The sequence below is a fragment of the Bubalus kerabau genome, chromosome X (assembly GCF_029407905.1).
Source record: "Bubalus kerabau isolate K-KA32 ecotype Philippines breed swamp buffalo chromosome X, PCC_UOA_SB_1v2, whole genome shotgun sequence".
NCBI classification, from domain to species: domain Eukaryota; kingdom Metazoa; phylum Chordata; class Mammalia; order Artiodactyla; family Bovidae; genus Bubalus; species Bubalus kerabau.
In genome coordinates, this window is record NC_073647.1 from 43,744,871 (window position 1) to 43,765,793 (window position 20,923).

General features: G+C 50.3%; 1 protein-coding gene across 4 annotated transcripts in view; it reads left to right on the forward strand.

Moving 5' to 3' along the window:
- The window catches only part of MAMLD1 (mastermind like domain containing 1), a 52,950-nt gene extending 32,312 nt beyond the window's left edge, over nucleotides 1-20,638 (forward strand). For 3 of the 4 annotated variants that reach the window (XM_055563889.1, XM_055563890.1, XM_055563892.1), the window contains 2 exons: nucleotides 12,184-12,427; nucleotides 18,490-18,530. In XM_055563889.1, the coding sequence (XP_055419864.1) occupies nucleotides 12,184-12,427; nucleotides 18,490-18,530 (285 nt within the window). Of the gene's footprint in view, nucleotides 1-12,183; nucleotides 12,428-18,489; nucleotides 18,575-19,544; nucleotides 20,049-20,120 lie in introns of those variants that run through there. The other variant, XM_055563888.1, reaches the window with a different exon arrangement.
- Nucleotides 20,639-20,923: the final 285 nt, after the last annotated feature.

Below are 20,923 nucleotides of genomic sequence, written 5' to 3' on the forward strand. Positions count from 1 at the left end.
CCCTGGGCAGAGCCATATTCCCAAAGCACTTGTTCAATGTAGGGCAAGTGAGGCTGCCTGAAGGGAAACTGCAGAGAATAGGAGGACTAGGTGCTGGCCAAGTCACTGTATTTATACCCTCCCTCCTTCCCTTGCATGTGCCTCCTGAAATGCTCCGTCCTCCTGAAAATCTATGTTCTTCCTCCCCAAAGGGATTCAGTTTGGTCAGAGTGTAGCTTCATGTGTTCCCGGGAACCCTGGCCATAACACTCACTTTGGCAAAGAAAGAGCAGAGGTATAGTAAAGGGGTAAAAAAAACAGTTCCCGTGTGAAAAGGGGGAGTTGGAAAGCAGCACATGGGAGTCACTGGCCCAGCATCCATGTCACATCACGCTGGATAGAGTTAGCAAGGCTGGACCTCGGCTCAAGGGATCCTTGTTTCTCTGGCCCTCAGTCTCCTCTTCTGTATGCTGAGAGGGTTGGATTGAAGCGGTAGTTCTTTCTTGAGTATCCTGGAGGGTTTGTGATAGTACAAAGTCCTGGGCTCTGATTTGTTAGGTCTGAGTGGGACCCAGAGGTATACATTTCTATCAGGTTGCCAGAGGCTGCTGCTGCTGCTGCTGGCCCAAGCACCCCCACTTTGAGAACCTCTGGTGTAGATGAGTCCCACAGTCCCTTCTCATTCTGACATGAAACAAACACACTGATAGAGAGGCCTCAGCATCCCTGGCAACTGCAGCCAAAGCTTTCACACTCCTCCTACCTGCACTCTGGGAAACCTGGTACCTTGGAACTAGGTATCTCCTTCCCAGGCACCCTGGGCCTCCTGTCTCCAGACAGCAGCCCACCTCCCCATTTTCCCATGCCCAGAGTTTGGAGATAAGTATTTGGGGGAAGGCAGTGGAAGCCCCTGCAGCTCACAGCACACCCCACCCAGCAGGGCCTAAAGAGCTGGTCTGAGTGAAGCCCCACATTTTCCCTCTGCTGTGGTGTGTAAATCTAGTGAGACCTTGGGATGTCTGGCCCCGAGGAATACCTTAGTCTCTTGACTCCTAGCTCAGACTCTGTGCTCATGAACTCTGTATTGTGAAGCAAGCAGGTGGCTCCAAATCAGGGAATGAAATGCAAACTTCGTATATTCTTTATCCCCAATGTTCTAATTCTCTATTATTGAATATAAATTTATAATGAAATTAAACCAAACCCACAATTTCTTTATTTAGAGAAGGCAGATCATTTATTACAGATGAAGTATACAAACTTGACTAGAAATACACCCTGCAGATGTTGACTTTGAAGACTGTGCTTATATTTGATGTCACCAAAGAATCCATTCTCCTTCTATGAGCACACATCAAGAAGGATATCTGGGGACTTCCCTGGTTGTCCAGTGGTTAAGAATCCACCTTGGGATACAGGAGATGCAGATTCCATCCCTGGTCAGGGAACTAGGATCCCACATGCCTCCAGGCAACTAAGCCTTCTAGTCATAACTGAAGAGCCCACACAGCAATGAAGACCCATGGCAGCCCCCCAAAAAGGATATCTGTCTGTCCAGGCATAGTAGTAGATTATGCTTGTGCTTACCTTTTTGATTCCCAGAGGTAGCTGCAAGGAGACAGAATAGGTCAGAATAAAACAGAAGGTGAGGCCTTCAGTTAAAGGAAAGCAGAGGAGGATGCCCCCTCCCAGGCAAGTAGGAAAGAAGAAAACCTGATAGGTTGCTGTGTGATAGGGACAGCAGGAAGGCTGACTTGTCATTGGAATACCTACTTGTGTATCTATATGGTCAAAATCTTGGGGGAAAGAAGGCAGAGACCAAATCATGAACCCTGGGATGGTTGGCATTCCTGGCAAGAATTCACCAGGCTACCCCCGAAGTGTGCTGAACTGGGTCCTTATAGTATTGACCCTGTCCTCTTCAACAGTGACTGGAACATCTCTGGAAGGAGCTGGGATTGACAGCAGAAAAAAAAGACCTAAATTCCAAAGCAACTTTTTTAACCTCTAAATGATGATACCTTTACATGAACTTGAGTTGTTTCCTTGACATAACACCATATTTTTTACTTACATGAGTCCTGGGGGTTTTTTGTTGTTTGTTTTAAAATCTATATAATACATACAAATCTTTGATGGGAACTTTGTCTTTTTTCAGTATGTTTTAAGATCTTTTGATTACAAGAATAATATATTCTCTTTGTAGTAAACTTGGAAAATGCAGAAACGTGCAACAACAACACAAACCCCATGAGATAGCAAAATATATAAATATAAAAGGACTTCCCTATAGCTCAGATGGTAAAGAATGTGCCTGCAATGCAGGAGACTGGGGTTCAATCCCTGAGTCAGGAAGATCACCTGGAGAAGGAAATATCAGCCTACTCCAGTATTCTTGCTGGAAGAATCCCATGGACAGGAGCCTGGTGGGCTACAGTCTATGGGGTCGCAAAGAGTTGGACACAACTAAGCGACTAACACACACACCATAAACATAAAAGTTATAAATAAGCCAGTGATGACCATTGCTAGCATGCTAGAATACAGTAGCTCATTATTTTTTTTTCTATGCCAAAATATATATATTTCACATGACTGGCATCAAGCTGCATATGTAACTTTTTCCTTTTATTGTGAAATATGGCATAGATACAGAAAAGTGTGCAAGGCCTAGATGAACAGTTGAAAGAAAAAGTGTGGTCAAAGCTAGGTTTTTCCAGAAGTTATATACATACGTGAGAGTTGGACCACAAAGAAATCTGAACGCTAAAGAATTGATGCTTTCAAACAGTGGCACTGGAGAAGACTCTTGAGAGTCCCTTGGACAGTAAGGATATCAAACCAGTCATTCCTAAAGGAAATCAACCCTGAGTATTCATTGGAAAGACTGATGCTGAAGCTGAAGCTCCAGTCCTTTGGCCACCTGATGCTAAGAGCCAACTCACTGGAAGAGGCCCTGATGCTGGGAAAGATTGAAGGCAGGAGGAGAAAGGGACGACAAAGGATGAGATGGTTAGATTGCATCACCAACTCAATAGACATGAATTTGAGCAAGCTCTGGGAGATAGTGAAGGACAGGACCCTAACCCTAACCCTAACCCTAACCCTGGCATGCTGCAGTCCACAGGGTTGCCATGAATCTGACACTACTTAGTGACTGAAGAACAACAACAAAGTGAAAACTTGTGTCACCACTGGTTAGGCTGGGGAATGGAACCTTGTCAATCCCCTAGTAGACCCCATGTGCGCCCCTTCACTATCATGCTTCCAATGTTCTCTTGCTTTTCTGTTTGTTTCACTATGTGTTACTGAATTCTTCAACAAGCAATCAGGTTTTTTGGAAGAACCAAGTGGCAAGCACAGTCTGGGTGCATAGGCAACAAAGGGTCCTAGTGTCACTATTCAACAGAGGCTTCCAGAAAAGCAGCTGCTCCCCTCTTAGGGGAGTCAGAGACTGAAAGCACAATGGATCTGAGTGTTGGTAGAGCCCACCACCATCAGGACCCCTGATAGGCAGAAGAAATACAGCCCGAGGGTTTCGGGTGCTGTCTTGCTTTGCTTTGCTTGCCACAGCCTACCTCCAGGCACTGTAGTTTCCAGGTGGAGGTCAACACAATGCCTCTGTGGGGTGAAGTGAGAGTCTTCAGCTAATCCAAGTAGCAGGATATGGAAGGCAGAGCAGGGAATTCAGCAACAAATGGTCAAGTCAGACCTCCAGCAGTGTGGAGGAGAGGCAGGTACCCAGGGATGTGGAGGCGGGGCAGTCATCCAGGCATCTACCCCATTGTGTTGGCCACACGTGTCCACTTCACCCGCCAGTACTGGAGACCACCTGGGGCTCCTGTTCCCGAGCCTGCTGAACATCCTGCCATTTAGACCAAGCTGCTTTTTCACTTTTCCTCTGCCAGCCTATGATTCAGCTTCCCTGGGTCTGTGGAGTCAGTTAACCCTGGTCTAGCTACTTCAGAGCTTGGGAAAGGCTGCTGCTGCTATGTCTCCTGAAGCATTCACCTTGTTCTTGCCGGGTTGTATCTTTAAAAACCACACCAAACCAAATTCTCATGGCACTTTTAGTGGGGCTTCGCAAGGGAGTGAATTTAGATGCATGCATTAGATCTGCTGTCTCAATCCGGAAGGCTCCAGAGGATATCCTGCCGCTCCCTTCCTCAGTTGCCTGAATATGGTGGTTAGTTGGAGGGCTTCTTTGGAACCCCATGGCCTGGCAACACACCTTACTGTAGCCAATGAGGAGACACTGCGGGGCAGGGGGGAGGATTTGGTGTGCATAAGCAGAAGGATTATGCTTTGGACATTGCATTCTTTAGTATTTGTAATTAAGAGTTCTTATTTTGGAGCAGGTCAGATCCAGATTCAGCTTCCAGCTCTGACTCAGACTTTGAGCAAGTTACTCTGCTCTCTGAACCTTCTTTTCCTCAACTAGAAAATGAACGTAATAATGGTACCCATCGTCCAGGGTTGCCATGGGGATTAAGTGAGAGAAAAACTGTACAGAGTTTCACTCAGTGCCTGGTGCATTGCCTTTGTTCATACGTGGTAGCTGTTATCATCACCCTCATCATCATGAGACAATAGGAACCTTCCAGAAGCTGTCAGAGCCTGGCTTGCAGAGGCTCTGCCCTCTGGAGAGTTTTGGTACCCTTTGACCCAGTCCCTGATGTTTCTCATAGCAGTGCTCTTGACCTCACTTTGCTCCTAGTGTGACTTCCATTGGCCCACATAACCTGACCAAACAAACACACAGTCTTCCTCCTCCATTACCCATTGTTACTGCCGCCGGGCATGGCTCTGGTCATCTCTTAGAACTGCCCAATAGAAAACAGTGAGCCTAAATGTCAGAGTGTATTGTAAACCTGCTCTGCATCTGGCACTGTGGGAGACAGAGAGGAGTACCCACTCTCTACCCCAGGGAGTTAATAGGTCACAGGCTTATTCGTTGAAATTAATGTTGTGTGTATTAGGGTAGGTGTTCAGTTCAGTCGCTCAGTCATGTCCGACTCTTTGCGACCCCATGAATCGCAGCTCGCCAGGCCTCCCTATCCATCACAAACTCCCGGAGTTCGCTCAGACTCAAGTCCATCGAGTCAGTGATGCCATCCAGCCATCTCATCCTCTGGCGTCCCCTTCTCCTCCTGCCCCCAATCCCTCCCAGCATCAGAGTCTTTTCCAATGAGTCAACTCTTCGCATGAGGTGGCCAAAGTACTGGAGTTTCAGCTTCAGCATCATTCCCTCCAAAGAAATCCCAGGGCTGATCTCCTTCAGAATGGACTGGCTGGATCTCCTTGCAGTCGAAGGGACTCTCAAGAGTCTTCTCCAGCACCACAGTTCAAAAGCATCAATTCTTCAGCTCTCAGCCTTCTTCACAGTCCAACTCTCACATCCATACATGACCACAGGAAAAACCATAGCCTTGACTAGACGGACCTTTGTTGGCAAAGTAATGTCTCTGCTTTTGAATATGCTATCTAGTTTGGTCATAACTTTCCTTCCAAGGAGTAAGCATCTTTTAATTTCATGGCTGCAATCACCACCTGCAGTGATTTTGGAGCCCCCAAAAATAGTCTGACACTGTTTTCACTGTTTCCCCATCTTAGGGGAGGTGTAGAGATGCTTATTCCTTCATTCCTTGATTGATTTAAACATTATTGACTTTACCTTTTCCTCTTCTTGAGTTATTTCTCTTTCTTAGGCAAAATAGTGGGCTTCCTGCGTAGCTCAAATGGTAAAGAAAGTGAAAGTCACTCAGTCGTGTCCAACTCTGTGCGACCCCATGGACTATACAGTTCATGGAATTCTCCATGCCAGAATACTGGAGTGGGTAGCCTTTCCCTTCTCCAGGGGATCTTCCCAACCCAGGTCTCCTACAGGTGGATTCTTTACCAGCTGAGCCACCAGGGAAGCCCAAGAATACTGGAGTAGGTTGTCTATCCTTTCTCCAGGGGATCTTCCCAACCCAGGAATAGAACTGGGGTCTCCTGCATTGCAGGCAGATTCTTTACCAACTAAGCTATCAGGGAAGCCTTAAATGGTCAAGAACCTGCGTGCAATGCGGGAGACCTGGGTCCAATCCCAGATCAGTAAAATCCCCTGGAAAAGGTTGTGGCAACCCACTCCACTATTCTTGCCTGGAAAATTCCATGGAGAGAGGAGCCTGGCAGGCTACAGTCCATGGGATCACAAAGAGTTGGACACAACTGAGCAAGTAACACACAGGCAAAATAGCAGTTTACCAGTTGAACTTAACTGGTTAATTTCCAAGTCTGAATACTTGATTGACTAAGGAAGGGAACTTGATTTTGAATCCTGTCCATTTTAGCCAATCCTAGATCCAGCAAATAGATAGGATAGGTGCTACCCCAGAGTTTTTTGCAGAATCTCTCAAGTGAACTTCACACTCCCTGCACCACATGTATCAAAACAGAAATCTGTCAACCTGGAGTTCTCATTTCTTGGTACAGTTGTTATAAAAAGAAAAGAACACCCAGGTGGCACAACAGCCTACCCAGTGGCCCTTGCACAGCTATGGAACCATAGCAGCCCTCCAGAATCTTCTTCCTGCAGGTCTGCTTATATATTGAATTAAGAAAAGTTCCAGTTGGGCAATTTGAGGAAGCAAAACTCAGGGCCTAGCCTGTGTAGTGTGACAGGTCTGGGTTCTAGGCCAGGCCGTGGCACTTACTAACGAGTGACCTCAATTGAGCTAGTTGCTTAACCTCTTTGTGCCTCAGTTTCCTCATCTTTACCATGGGATCATAACAGTGCCTCCCTCTTCAGATTGTTCTAAGAATTAATTGAAATGACTCCAAGAAAGGGCTGAACGCAGTTCCTTAGATTCAGTGCTCAACAAATCTTTCTAATATTATCATCATTGTAATTTATTATTGTTGTTATTCTGTTTTACCAAAAGATAGGAAAAGTGACAGCTCTGCTGAGCTATTGATCAGACCAGCCTAGAGCGTGTTTGGTCCTAGGAGGAGTGGATCAAGATGGTGGAATAGAAGGACCTGGAGCTCACCTCCTCCCACAAATCCAGGCTAGCCCATGTAAAACTCACAGGACAGTGCCTGGAATATTGTAAAAGTGCTTGATAAATGGCAGAAGTGTTATTGTTAATTAAGATCATCACTAACTAACCTTCAGAGAATATAACATGCAGACACTGCATGTGTGTTAACTCCATGAAGTCTTGTAACCCCCACCACTCTCTGAATGATGCATGTCTATGACTTCCCCTTTACAGATGAGAATATAAAGGCACAGAAAGGTTAAGCAGCCTCCCCACAATTACATAGCTAAGAAGTGTTCAATCCATGAGTCAAGCCCAGGCCAGACCCTCTTTCTCCAGAGCCTGCACTCAGCCAGTAGGCCAAAGGGCTATACTCTCCATACTGTTGTCAGCATTCACATGTGGCTCTTTAAATTTTGATTAATTAAAGGTACATTCAATTAAGAATTGAGTTCTTCATTTGCACCTGACACACTTGAAGTGCTTTTGTACATGTGGCCAGGGGCTACCATATTGAAGAGTACATTCTCTTCCTTCTGGGAGGCTGAGTCCCATCTCAGCATTCTGTGGGACATGCTGCTTGTTGAACTTCTGGGATTCTATTCCTTACAGAATCTCAGGCTAGAGTTGTAAAACTTCTTGTAAGTGTTATCAATAGATGCATGCTTGTAATACAGTGAAATCCAATTTGCATTTGGCCAAGTAGTATAAAGGCAAGTAAGAGGCCAAGAAGTCTGACTCACATTACCTTTTCCTGGTTTCCCAAAGCATTGCTTCATATTTACAAAGTTGTCTCCTGTCACTTCTCTTTGACATGTAGGGACAGTCACCAGTTTGCTCAAAGATCCAGCTTCTTCCACAGGTCTGCCTTGCCCTCTTTGGGCTGTCTGGATGGCATTTAGTACCTTAGCATATTTATCTCACTGTTGACTTATCTGGCATCTTGACCTCTGAGAGCCTCTAGCACATGCACAAAGCCTCCAGTACCTCCTGAGCTGTCTCTGTTCACCTCTGTTACATGGTCAGTGAAGAAATTGAGTTCAGGATTTGTTGCCTAAACTTTCAGAATGAGTAAGTCTAGAAATCTACAAGCTCCTAGAAGCCACTGGAATTACAGTGAACAGCTATAACCTTGCAAATGCACATGCACCTCCTTCAGACCTCCATGGCAAAGACTGGGCCAAGATCTAACCCAGTTAGTAATTGATAAAGCCAGAGCAGTCATCTGCTTCTTGCAGAGCATCCTGAGTATCTGTGGGGGCAAGTCATAATCTGAGCTCCTCACACCAGGGCCTATTTGCATTATGGTGAGGTCACAGAATAGCCAACAACATGGAGTTACTCCAGTGTGGATGAAGGACACCCAGCTGCTTCTCTCCATGTGCAGAGAAGGAGCCCTGTTCTCCCAAACCCAGCAGATGCTTGGGTTTTAGTCATTCTGTAAATCAGATCCAGGTCTGTACCCACATTGTCGTTGTGTGTCCTGGGTAAACCTATCTCCACTTCCTTGTCTTGTAAACTAAGGACAGCCTCAAATATATGTGTACATGCACAGTTAGTCCAATAAATATGTTAACAGATGTTATTTCCACAGTGTGATTATGTTTTCTGTTCTGCTGATGGGTTTTATTAACCCAACAGCATTGAAAAGGGATGAGTTGATGTGCTTAAAATGAGAGTCCAGGCTCAGTTTATCATTAATGATCATCCCAAAAAGAAGCTAGCACAGCCTTCACTAGATTATCATTTCCCAAGTGCCAGGGACATCATGCCAAACTCATAACAGAGTCAAGTTGGTTGGATTTTCCAAATATTTGTTGAACACTTTGCCTATGTCAGGCACTGTCTGGGCACCAGAGGGATTTAATTTTGATTAAGACTTGGCACAACAAGGATGTTCATTCAGTCAGAGGTGTTCAGCCATAGGCGCTGGACCAAAAAGTGTTAGTTGCTCAGTCCTGTCTGACTTTATGCAACCCCATGAACTGTAGCCCACCAGGCTCCTTGTCCATGGGGATTCTCCAGGCAAGATTGGACGAGTGGGTTGCCATTTTCTTCTCCAAAGGAGAGACAGAATTCTCAGGGTGGATCTCCAAAGACATGCAGGACCCCTAAGGACCATGAGCACAGAGGGCTGAACGCACGTGGCAGCCTGTCTGGGGAGCTCCAAGGAGATGGTATGACTGGAGGTTAGAGTACAGGACACAGTGGGGCGGGAGACCTGGCTGCCAAGAAGAAGGGAGGCCCAGGGACAAAGAACCCTAATAACAGAGCTTACAGGATGTGCTTGGGGCTGTAAGTATCTGCAAGCTATTGGAGAGACCCAGAGACAACCTTTTTCCAGCAGGTTCTCTAGCATGTTCTGTAGCATGGGAGGCCTAGTGGGTGTGAGCTCTGTGAAATTGGGCACCAGCATCAGACACTATTCATCCCAGGGTCTGATTCTCTAAAATTTGGAATCACATGGGACCAGCCAATCCAAGAGGTAGTAATCATTGTCTACCAGTTATGGACTGACCTGCTTTGTGAGATTTTCAGTGATTCCTAAGAGAGAGATGGGTTTACCTTATGTGTGGAAATCTCGAGGAGTTGAAACATCCCTACCACCTTTTCTTTGGAACCTGGGCCTCCTGCTAACAGGGTGTGGGACAGAGGTTTCTTTGCCAAAGTAAATAAAACAGAGAAGATGCATGAACATCAGCGACAAAGCTCCTTGTCAATCAGAGTCTCGACTGAATCTCTAGTTTATATCTTTCTTTTTTTAACCAAGGATCCCATTGGTCTGCCAAGTGTCTGCTCCCATTCTGCTCCACGTGAATGGGTGGCTGCTGGCCTGTTCCAAACTGCTGTTGAAACAGAACTGCCCACACTGCTGGGGCATCTTCTGCTGATCATAATTTCCATGTGCCATCGGCAGGTTTTTTTTCTGCCTGATGAACTACCAAGGCACTGGGAGCATATGTTCCTGCTGATGAGGGGCCTTGCTTCTTGACCCGTCACTAATATCCTACCAGTCACATGAAGCTACCAGGGACTCCTGAGCAAAAGCTTACAATGCTTCAGTTCCCTACAAATAAGCCCCGCTCATCGCTTTCCAACTGTGTCGTCATCTGGTGGGCAAGGAATGAGACCTCTAGGAATAGTTGCATATCAGGATTGCAAAAACCCCTCCATGGCTATAAAACATTGTTTTAAATTACCAAGGTGCTCAGTATGCAGGCACAAAGAATAGCCCATTGTAGAGAGTGATGTTTCTGCTCATGTCCCAGATGACCTTGGTTCAAGGACAAATTGGAGCTTGACTTAGCAAAGCTGCAGGTGGTCGGTGAGATTGGCTCTGCACTGATGCAGCCACCCGAGTGGAGGGGTGCCGGGCCCTCCATGGTGGGTATATCGCCAGGATGGCAAAAGCCTTTTCTCTCCCACATGTACTGAGTTCAGTTGCTAAGCATATTCCATGTGGTTTTTTGGTTTTGTATTTCTTTGGGGAGAGGAGTGTCATCTCTAAAACTCTCAATCCCATCTTTGTGTGTGTGCTTAGTCACTCAGTCATTTCTGACTCTTTGTGACCCTGTGGACTGTAGCCCACCAGTCTCCTCTGCCATCGGGATTCTCCAGGCAAGAATATTGGAGTGAGTTGCCGTGCCCTCCTCCAGGAGATCTTCCCAACCCAGGGATCAAACCCAGGTCTCCCACATTGCAGATGGATTCTTTACCATCTGAGCCTAATTTGTTCTTAAAATTTTGCCCCGGGGCCCGCTTGTAAAACCTGGCCTGTACTTCTCTTAATGGCATATTTGAACAGTGTCTACATTTCAGACTTGTTTTCCATATGACAAGCTAATCACATGCACACATACACTCACCATGCCAAACTCCATGTAGACTTGAGAACCAGGCAAACCTGCATTTGCATCCTCCTCTGCTACTTACTAGCTGTGTGACTTTGGGCAACTTTGTTAACCTCTCTGGGCCTCTGTGTCTTCATTGTAAAGTAAGGACAGTAATCGTTCCTGCCTCACATACAGCTGTTTCAAGGGTTGAGTGACACCAAGGATCAAAAGCACTTGGCTTAGTGCCTGGTACATAGCAAATGCTTGATCAGTTCAGTGGTAGCAGTTTTTACCATTAATTCAATTCAGATGAGGCATCCAAATATCTAGTGTCTTGTCATCCATCCAGAGAATTGTCCACTGTAGGCGCTTAGTCATGTTTACTGAATTGACTCCATCTCTTTAGCTGAGGATCAGGAGATAAATGTTTCCCTGTCTACTGGGATGTTTGATAACACATGGGTGATCACTTGAAGCTCAGGTATGAAAAGCATGCGAATGAAGAGGCTGCTTTACATACAAAGAGCTTCTCCTCAGGGCGGGCTCTCCCTGGTTGTCTTGGGCACCCTGTGGTCAGGTGTTCAGCAGGAGGTCAGGGTTCCCTCAGCACCTCCATGGAGTCTTGAGGCTTCCTCTGACATGGATATCAAGTGTGAGGGTTTTAATTGCCTTTAGCTGAAAGAATGGGGTCAGATGTTCAATTCAGATAAAATTCCTGTCTTCTAAAACATTATGATGTGCCACCCACACGAAAGTCCCTAATCCTCGGGGCCCCGGCAGGGTGAAGTGCCTGAGGGCTGCAGCTCAGGGCTGTTGGGAGGTTCCTGCCTGACTGCCTGGGTGTGCACATTACTCAGCACATGTACACACATGTACCTACAGACCAGTGTAGAATGGTGTTCTCTGTTGGGGGGGAGAGCATGGGGACAGATTGGGATTGGGCATTGTTGACGAACCAGTTATCTGACATAGCCTGATGCCCATTTCAAACCAGACAGGACTGATGGAGGCAGAGTCTCCTTAATTGAGACCCATGGATGGGTAGTAAGTGGTCCAGAAAACCCCTGAAATTATATGTAAAATGTTGGTGGGCTGGGAAGGAAGAGACACCAGCATAAGTGCTTTTTCTGTGGAGAGAGACTATAGCTTTTAAGAGACTTCTCAGAGGAGTCTGTGACCCAAGACAATTAAGAACGCGGAGCTGCTGGGTTTGGTTGGCCCAGGCTAGTTGGTGTGTCTAATCAAAGCCCCAGATGACCCACGTCTAGGCGGTCAGGGCAGTGACAGGAGTATTCAGAGGCAAGTCGTGGCCACGCCGCTGACAGACTCTTCAATGGTTGTTGTAGACTCATGTAGACAAAGCCTGCAAGCTTGGGGAAGCCAGGCCCCCCCAGGTCAGCCTCGGGCGACAGCCCCCGTCCTGCCAGGCCCTGGGGAGTGAGTCCTTCCTGCCCAGCAGCTCCTTTGCTCATGAGCTGGCCCGAGTCACCTCCTCGTACAGCACCTCAGAGGCAGCGCCCTGGGGCGGCTGGGATCCGAAGGCCTGGAGGCAGGTGCCCGCTCCACTACTGCCTAGCTGCGACACTGTTGGTAAGTCACTCCCCCCAGCCTCGCTTTCCTCATCTGTCAACTGGACACAGTCCCCTGCTCAGCCTGCCCACCTGCTGCACAGTGTTGTTGGAGGAACAGAGGAGGTGACAGCCCAGCCCGTAAAGCTCTGTGCACCTAGGAGAGATGTCCAGAGCTTTCTCTGCTGCGTCCCAGTCAGTCTTTGGCAAAGAGACCACCCAAGCCAGCAGAGGGAAATTAAGTGGGCATCACCCCGGGGACAGTTACTCCCTCCCTGCTGTTGGCCATCCAACACCCCAGTTCCTTCCCTGCCTGTCTGTCCCTGTGACCAGACTGTGAACTGGAGGCAGATAGGGCCTATGCCTTTGGAACTACAAATCTTCCCCCCTCCCCAATCCCCCAGTGCCTGCCTACTCCATAGCTGGCAGGCACTTGGGAGCTGCCTCTCCTCCAGCCATCTGCTGTGGGCTTCACAACCCGAGGTGTTCTTTGACCCTACCTGGGATTCGTGTGCCCCTCATGAAGTGGGAAGTCAGATGGCCCCACTCGAGGAGGGCAGGCAGAAGAAAGCCAAGCCAGGCCTGGCCAAGAGGGCTGTGAGCTTGCATCGTCCTCCAGATTCTGGAAGAAATGGCTTGACTCATCCTAAGGAGTTGCCTTAGTGGTCATGACAGCAAGATGGTGTCCAAGCAGACGTTGCAGAGACTTTTGTTTGGCTCATGAACTTGTTGTTCTGGTGCATGACGTATCAGTGTGTGCAGGACGTCAGCCCTCTCTGCAGAGCAAAGTAGAGAAAGGAGCATTTGCTGAGAGAGAGTGATCAGAGGATGCTCATCCAGCTGAAATGACCTCTGGGATTCTGGCTGCTAATGGAAATGCTGCTTCTATCTGTGTGGCCTTGTTCTCCCATCCCACAGGCCTTGGCCCGCAGGAACAAGCAGTGCTTTCCATTCAAGGGCTATCGATTTCTCTCTCTCTCTTTTTTTTCACCCTTCTCCTATGTGCTGTCAGAGTCACAGTGCTCTTCGGCTTGTCCAGCACAAGACTGCCAAAGAAAGAGAATTAGCAAAAAAACAAATGGGGACATCGTCCACTCAGGATTTGTCTGAGTTCCACCCTGGTGTTCCATGTCCCCAGAAGGCAAAGAATGACAGATCCGAGTGAGCTGATGTTGAGAACTCCTTTCCCCAGCATGTTATCTCTCTTCAAAGCAGTGGAGGGTGAGGCAGAATCTTGGCCCTCAGATCCTCACTATTGAGCTATGGAAGTTGGGCCTGCCTTGGGGCCGGGTTGGGGAGAAGACTTGGAGGGACAGAACTTACAGCTCAGCCCAGACTCAGGAAGGCCAGACTTTCTGTGAGACGGAGGACGCAGGCCCTCACCTCTGGGGGAGAAGAGAGGCGAACTGCAAAGACATTTGTTTCCTCTGCCGCCAGATCACTCACAGCATGGAAGTCTGGCCCTTCCGGGAGAGATGCCTGGAGTCAGAAGTCAACTGCAAAGCAGAAAGTGGAGAGGAGAAAAGGCGACCTCCAGCTTTCTGGCGGTCATTTTCAACAGCAGTGATTTTTGTCAAGTTACCAATGGCAGCTTCAGATTGGATCCAACCCAAGGATAGCATCATCACTGAGGGGAGGTCCCTGACTCCTGCTCCAGGGGCCCCCAGGGGCAAAGAAAGACCCTCAGCTTTCTCCTGTCTTAGCACCCGCATGTTCCCATGGACCCCCTGGCCCCAAGCCCTGAGCCCGGGTTTCTGCCGTGCCTCCCCTCCCCATCCCTTCACTCGGTTGTGAGGTTGTGATTTCCTTTGATTGATTTATTTGTCGGTTTCTCCCTCCATGGTGAGCTTTCTGAGAGTAGACACACACATTACCACCCCAGGGCTGGGACAGAGCCCCACCCATGGTAGACCCACTAGGTCCCATGGTAGACCCACAAGACGTGTTTGACTGGCACAGGGCCTCACTGGGCTGCCAGGTAAACCCTCTTTACCCACCCGGGATCCAGCAGTTTGCTTTGGGGACCCCAGAGTCAGTGAGGCTGCCCTCCCCATCCCCCCACTGGGCAGGGAAGGGCACGGAGCTGAGGCCTTCAGAAACAGCAGGTATGGCCTGCCTTGGCCTTGGCTTCTGGGGTTCCCTCAGCACTCCCATCTGGAGGCACTCCAGAGAAACTGAGTCATAGGCTCCAAGAGTTAGGAGGGAGAGTTAGGACATGGTGAAGTGGGCCTGCATTCACTGTGGGCAGCCCGTGTTGTGTCTGAAGGACGCCTGAGGACAGTGTCAGCCTGAGAGCATCCATGCCCTTCAAACAAGGCTTTGAGTGGAAGCATCTTCATGGCCCACAGGTCTGAGAAGTCCCCCTCCAGGGCCGTTGTGGGAGCCCCTAGAACTCAGATCTCCATGCAGAATGCTGTCTTCCTGTCATTCCAAAGGAAAAGTCAGAAGAGTCAGTGAGCCGTTTCCAAATTTGGCTTCCAAAAGCTACCAAAGAAGGTACTTTTCGTAGTGGAGTATTGAACAAAGCAGCCCACATGCTGGAGCTCCTTAACCTTTGATCCTCTAACACAGAGCTGCGTGTTTTCTGCTACCTGCAGGCTGCTCTGTGCGTGGCACTCAGGGGCACATCTGCTGGGGAGGAGGCAGGAGTGCCCCAGTGCTGGAAAAAGAAACCCCTGCACACAGCCCTTTTTTCTCCTCTTCCACCCCTCCTTCACCACCCCCCACTTTGTCCCTTCCCTTCCTCCCTCTCCCTTCCCTCCTTCCCTCCCTAGACTCCATCCCTCATCTGTCAGAGCTATTCGTTTTGAAGCCCTTCCCAGTCAGAACACACTCCTCCTGGGGATCATGGGCCAAGTAATTTCAGGCTGAATCCACCTGAAGCCCAGGAAGCCAGTGTGGGCATCCACGTGGGGGTCTTGCCAACCCTCTGCCTCTGTCCCATCCCCCATCCAGTTAACGTGTCCGTGGGCTTTACGAAGGGGTTGAATCTGTCATGAAACCATGAGTGGGCTGCAGTGGAGAGAGGGTGTATCAGGTGCTTGCTCGGGGGCTCACAAGAGACCCCCACCTACAGTGGCTGAAGGCTGAGGCCCGCAGGGCGGCCTGGCCTCCTGGGTAGCTGAGTGTTGGGTTCTGCTGTGTTGGGAGGCAGTGGGGGGTTTGGGCCAGCCTTGCGTCTGTCTCTTCCACCTATGCCTAGCACACTTGGATGGAGCGCTATGCCTCAAGTGAGCCCCAGAGCTTCCTTGGCCTTAGCATGAAGCTTAGAAAAGCAGTCCCAGGACTTCCTGGATTACCATCTTGGCTGAGGCCTCTCTGAGGGTGGCCCCTTGGCCGGATGGAAGGAGGAGCTGGGCCCACGTTCTTTGGGAGAGTTCCTGCCTTCCTTCCGGGGACAACATGGGGAAGCACACCTAGGCTCCCAGAGGGCCCACCTGCCACTGCCCCGTCGGTGTCACCTGTACAGCAATCCCGAGTGCCATGACAACCACCCGCAGTCCTAGGAAAAAGAGTGCTTGGCTGAGCTCCTCTGTAACCCTCCTTCAGAGTGTCCGTCACTAAGCAGCCACTTTCAGCCATCGCTTCCTCCGGGTCACTGAAAACATTTGTCATTTCCTGTTTTCTCTATTTTCCAATGATCCTAATTGTCAGTGTCAAAAGGCAACAACTATTTTCTTGGGGCTTATCTTTGGAGCACACTGATTGAGAACAAAGGATGGGGGCCTCTGTCTGCAAAACAAAGGAAGCCGCCTCCAGGGGAGCCTGGAGAGAACGCTCTGGCTGCTCTGCCAGGGACGGGGGCCAGGCGGGCAGCAGAGGGCTGGCGGTGCCCCCCATGCCCCAGTGGCATGAAGAGGGTCCTGCCTGACAGCAACACCCCAGGATGGCCAGCATCAGCCCTTCTGTTTGGACTTGGAGTTTCTGTGGCCCCAACCAGACTTTCCCTTCAATTCTGGATGTTCCGGATTTTTCTGCTTCCTTGGATGAACGCTGGCCAACATCCCACTGTCCCTGTAACCCTGACCCTTCAAGAAGCATTTTCTGTCATCTGGCAGACACTGCCCACTTCCTCCACTCTGACCCCTGCCCCAGCCTCGCCTTCACTCTGATTTCCCAGGCCCTGGGGGTGTCTTCCTCTCTATCTCCTTCCCTTTGGACTCTTGGGCCCATCGTCGTCATTCCCTGCTTTTTCTTGCGTCGCCCTCGGTAGCCGCCACCTGCCCCTCTCCCACCCTGTACAACTGTGTAATTTGGTGAACCTAATGGAGCAGCCAGTGGGGATGGAGTTAAGAGTTGGTATAGACAGAATTAGAGCTGGTGTAGACAGAGGGCCCAGGAGCCGGTCCCGGAAGCAGTGGGCTACAGAGATGGAAGCACTCGATCTGCAGTTAGGAGACACTGCACTTACCAGCCGTGTTGCCTGGAGCACGTCACTGACCCTCTGTGAGCCTCAGCTGTCACATTAGTAAGCTGGGGCCATAGATCTTCTGCCCGGATCTCCTGGCGCAGTAGGAGGGTGACTGGGCACACCAGAGGTGAGAGCTGCCTTCAGAAATGCCTGCTCACCTTAAGCATCTCAGGCAGAGCTCAGCACCCCCCACCCCCCATCTCCCCCACTTCGCAGAGGCATGGCCTTGGCGATCTTATGACTCCTGTGATCCTCGGGTCCTGCCCCCCTCCAAATGCATGCTTTAGCAGGAAGAGGGCCGCCCCAGGGGAAGGAAGGCAAGAGCTTGGACAGGAAGCAAGCTAAGGGCAGGATGCTGAAATCGCTCGCCATGCAGTCCGCCCACTGCCACGTGTTCATGTTCGTCCTCTGCCTTGGCAGGAACTGAGGCCGGGAACTGCCACCAGACCTGGGAGCTGGGCACTCTCCCAAGCACCGGCCCTCTGCCCCAGCCTCTTCCCATGCCAGCCATCCAAGAGCAGAGAAGCAGACTACCCGGGCAGCCTGTGTTGTCCGGTCAAGTCTTCTTCTGGCGTCTGCAGGGGTGTGGGGGATACAGTTCCGAAGTAAACTCAGGGAGATGTGCTCCCTGATGGGGCTGCCTTGGATATTGGCACACGGAGCAGAGAAGGGGAGAGATATAGCAGCGGGTGAGCAATGGACTGCAAGTCATACCCAGGGCCCAGCCACAGCCTGGCACCAAAGGGCTGAGGGTCTTGGGGCAAGTTATGCCTTCTGCAGGCCCTCAGCTGGCTCTCTGGTGGGGGGCCTCTCGAGGCACTCCCAGACTTGGGCTGGGACTGAAGCCCTGAAGCTTGGCTCCTCTCTGTGCCCACCCAGCTTGGAGATGGAGATCGGAAACCCGTTCCCATCACCCATGCTGCTGCCCATCAGAAAAGCAAAGGGAAGCTGGAAATGAGTGACTACTCCGGGTGTTGGGCAATGCATCCATGTGAGCAAGTGATCACCCCTGCTCTTCATGCCAGGACCACCCAGAACAAGCCTTGGCCCTTTTCCCCATGACAGCCTGGGCACCCACCACCACATAGCCCAAAGGCTCTGCTCTGCCCCACCCCTGACATCCCCAGTTGGTTCAGCCATTCTTTGCTTGGGAGCCCAAGCCCCATTGCTTAGTGTCCTCTGGGTGCAGCCAGTTTGGGTCTCCCTGAGACTGGCCTGCCCAAACTCTTGTCAGCACTGCAGACATGGTCTGGCCAAAGCAGAGGAGTGTAGGACTGTCACCTCCCTCCTTCTACATACTCTGCTTCTATTAATGCAGCCTAATGTCACATTTCCTCCTTTGGTGACTGCATCTCACTGCTGCCCCATCCCGAGCAGAAGGACATCGAGAATGCCTAAACCTTTTCTCTCCATGCTCTTGCTGTTTAGCTCTGTGTCTCTGCCCCATCCTATGCTGTTGCAATTGCTTTTTAACTCAGGTGCTGAATCCTACTTGTATCCATACCTGTGGAGTTTTGCTTGGGAGGGTGGGGCATGCATGTGAGTGTGTGTTGGTGTGTTCACTCATGCTTTCTGCTACACCAAAGTCACATCCTGAGTCTCCACACAGCGACACCAAGGCTAGAATTTATTGGTAGCCTGAATCTAACACTTCTTTTTCATCTTCTACTTAGCGAGAGAAGCAGAGATCAGGTCTTATGGCAATGACCCCTGAACAGCGCAGTTCACGTATCGCCCAACGGATGAGTCAATTTCAAGGTAAACAGTTAAAAGTCCATGTTCTCAAAGGGGTGAACGGTGGAGACTGTGTGAGGTTGGGGGAGAATTCCCTCCAGCATAAACCATTACTGAGATGATTCTGGAAAGCATTGATGAAAAGAGAGTAGGTCTGTGAGGCACTTCCATGGCACCTTGGTTGGATCTGTTGCATGGAAAGTGTAAGTAGAGTCCCAATTGAAGGCCCAGTCTTAATGACTCTGAAATCACTGTTTGATTGAAGAGATTGACTCAACCATGTAATCAACATTGATTGGCTGAAGATACAGCTGTTAGCCAAAGACTACAGATGATCTCTGCCAAACTAGCCTGGGAGACGTGTTAAGCAGTTGTCCCCAGCCAGTAGTGACATTGGGCCAGGACAGGGGTGTTCTTGCCTGGGGCTTGGAGGAGGCTGCTTGCCTTCCAATGGGTGTTCAGCATCTTCGTTGTAGCCTGGTGGCGCCATAGCACTATCACTCCTCCATTCTTTTGCAAAACCCCCTTTTCCTTCGGGCCTGATACCAGCTGAATGCCCCCACCTGTGGCATGGAGTGGCATGTCAGGTGTGCCTTAGCCGCAGGGACCAGGCAGACAAGTTCCAGGCCAGTGTCAGGAGGTGGACATCCTTCAGGGGGTGGGTGGTACCAGGCCTGTGTACGGATTGTTTGAGGTTTATAAAAGCAGGCCCAGACCCCGTTCATGGAGCTTAAAATCCATGGGCATTTTCAGTCCAACGTGATCTACTCTTGGGTGGAGGGGAGCTGTGAGCACAGACCTGGGGAGTCTAGGAGGGCTTCCCCCAAGAACTGAAGTCCAGGCTGAGGGTGGAGGAACAAGGGCAGAGGAGGATGCTCAGTAGGAGCCAAGGGCAGGAGGTGAGAGGTCAGTGCTGGGCCAGTGGCTCCGCTGGCCACTGCAGCCCAAGTGGAAGACACCTTTGGAACTGACCCCCGCTTCTCTCTTTCGGTAGCCATCCAAGATCAAGTCATCTCTAAGTGTAGCCGGACCAAGACAAGCTCCCCACCCAGCCAGCGCATGATACCACCCAGAGCTGGGCTCCTTCATAGCAGTCTGAGTTCAGGAATGGCCTCACCCATCAGGCAGCAGGGCCAGGAGACCATGGGCATGCTCTCACCAATCCCCTGCAGGCAGCAGGGGATTTTCAGCTTCAGACCCTCATTTCCCACGCCCTCACAATTGGGCCACAACCCCCTGGGCAGCCTCAGCTCCATCGACCAGCACATGGGGATGCCCAAGGCTGCTCCTGCAGGAGTGCCCCTGCCTAGACTCTATCCCAGCCCCCTGGACAGCCAGGCCCTGGGTCCTCACCAGCTCAGACAACCGCATATGTCAGGAATGTCCACCGTGCTCCACGGCACTTCTTGGGTGGTGGCAGCAGCATCTCTGCACACCCCAGCCTTGAGGGAGCCACCCCCGAGCCAAGCAGCTCATGGCATGCAGCAGCATTATGATAGCAGCACCATCTTTGCCAAGGCCCTTGTGACAACCTCCCTGGAAGCCCCAGTGTTTCCCTTGCAGCAGGCAGTTGTGTCCCCTAGTCGGGTGGCCCCAGAAAGCAGACCTAGCCAGGAGGTGGGTCCTGCCCCCGCCAAGCCCAGCTTCAGCCTGCTGGGCAACAAGAGTGTCAGGCAGAGCCCAGTGCAGGGCCCCGTGCCCACACCACATGCCACCAAGTCCCTCCAGCAAAGTATGGTCAGCTTCAGGCCTGAGAGTCCCATCCAGGCCATTGAGCCACCAAGCTCTGTGGTTGCCGCTGTTACCACCTCCGTCGTGGCTGCCGGCCAGTCCCCGGCCAGTCCCTGTGACAGAACAGGGAGCCCCTCTGAGTTGTCGTCCCAGTCCCCACTGGACGATCTTATTTCACTCCCTGACTGTTCTGAAGTGGATTTCGACACTTTCATGATGGATTCCACCGAGAGCCCAGATGAAGACTGGATGGGCAACCTGAGGCTGATCAGTGGCACTGCAGAAGACCAGGCTGCTGACAAGGGTGCCGAGGCCCAGAGTGCAGGCCACGTCCCCCAGAACGCTGACAAGCTTTAAATGCCCTACAAACCTCCACGTGGCCATCTCCCCAGGGAGTGATGTGAGTCCTTAGCAAATTTACCACTGGCCCCACACAGCCACATGCTTATTGCCTCATTACAATTTGAGGGGCGGCAGCCCACACCCATCCCTCTCTCTACCTGTGACAAAATGGAAATCTGGTGATTTTTTCAAGCTACCTGTACATATCTGAAAATTTTGTACATGGTTTTCCTAAACGTTCATGACAGAAGTGTTTATACTGCGTTTCGTGAGTTTGTAATTAAGACAGCTTTCGTTTCA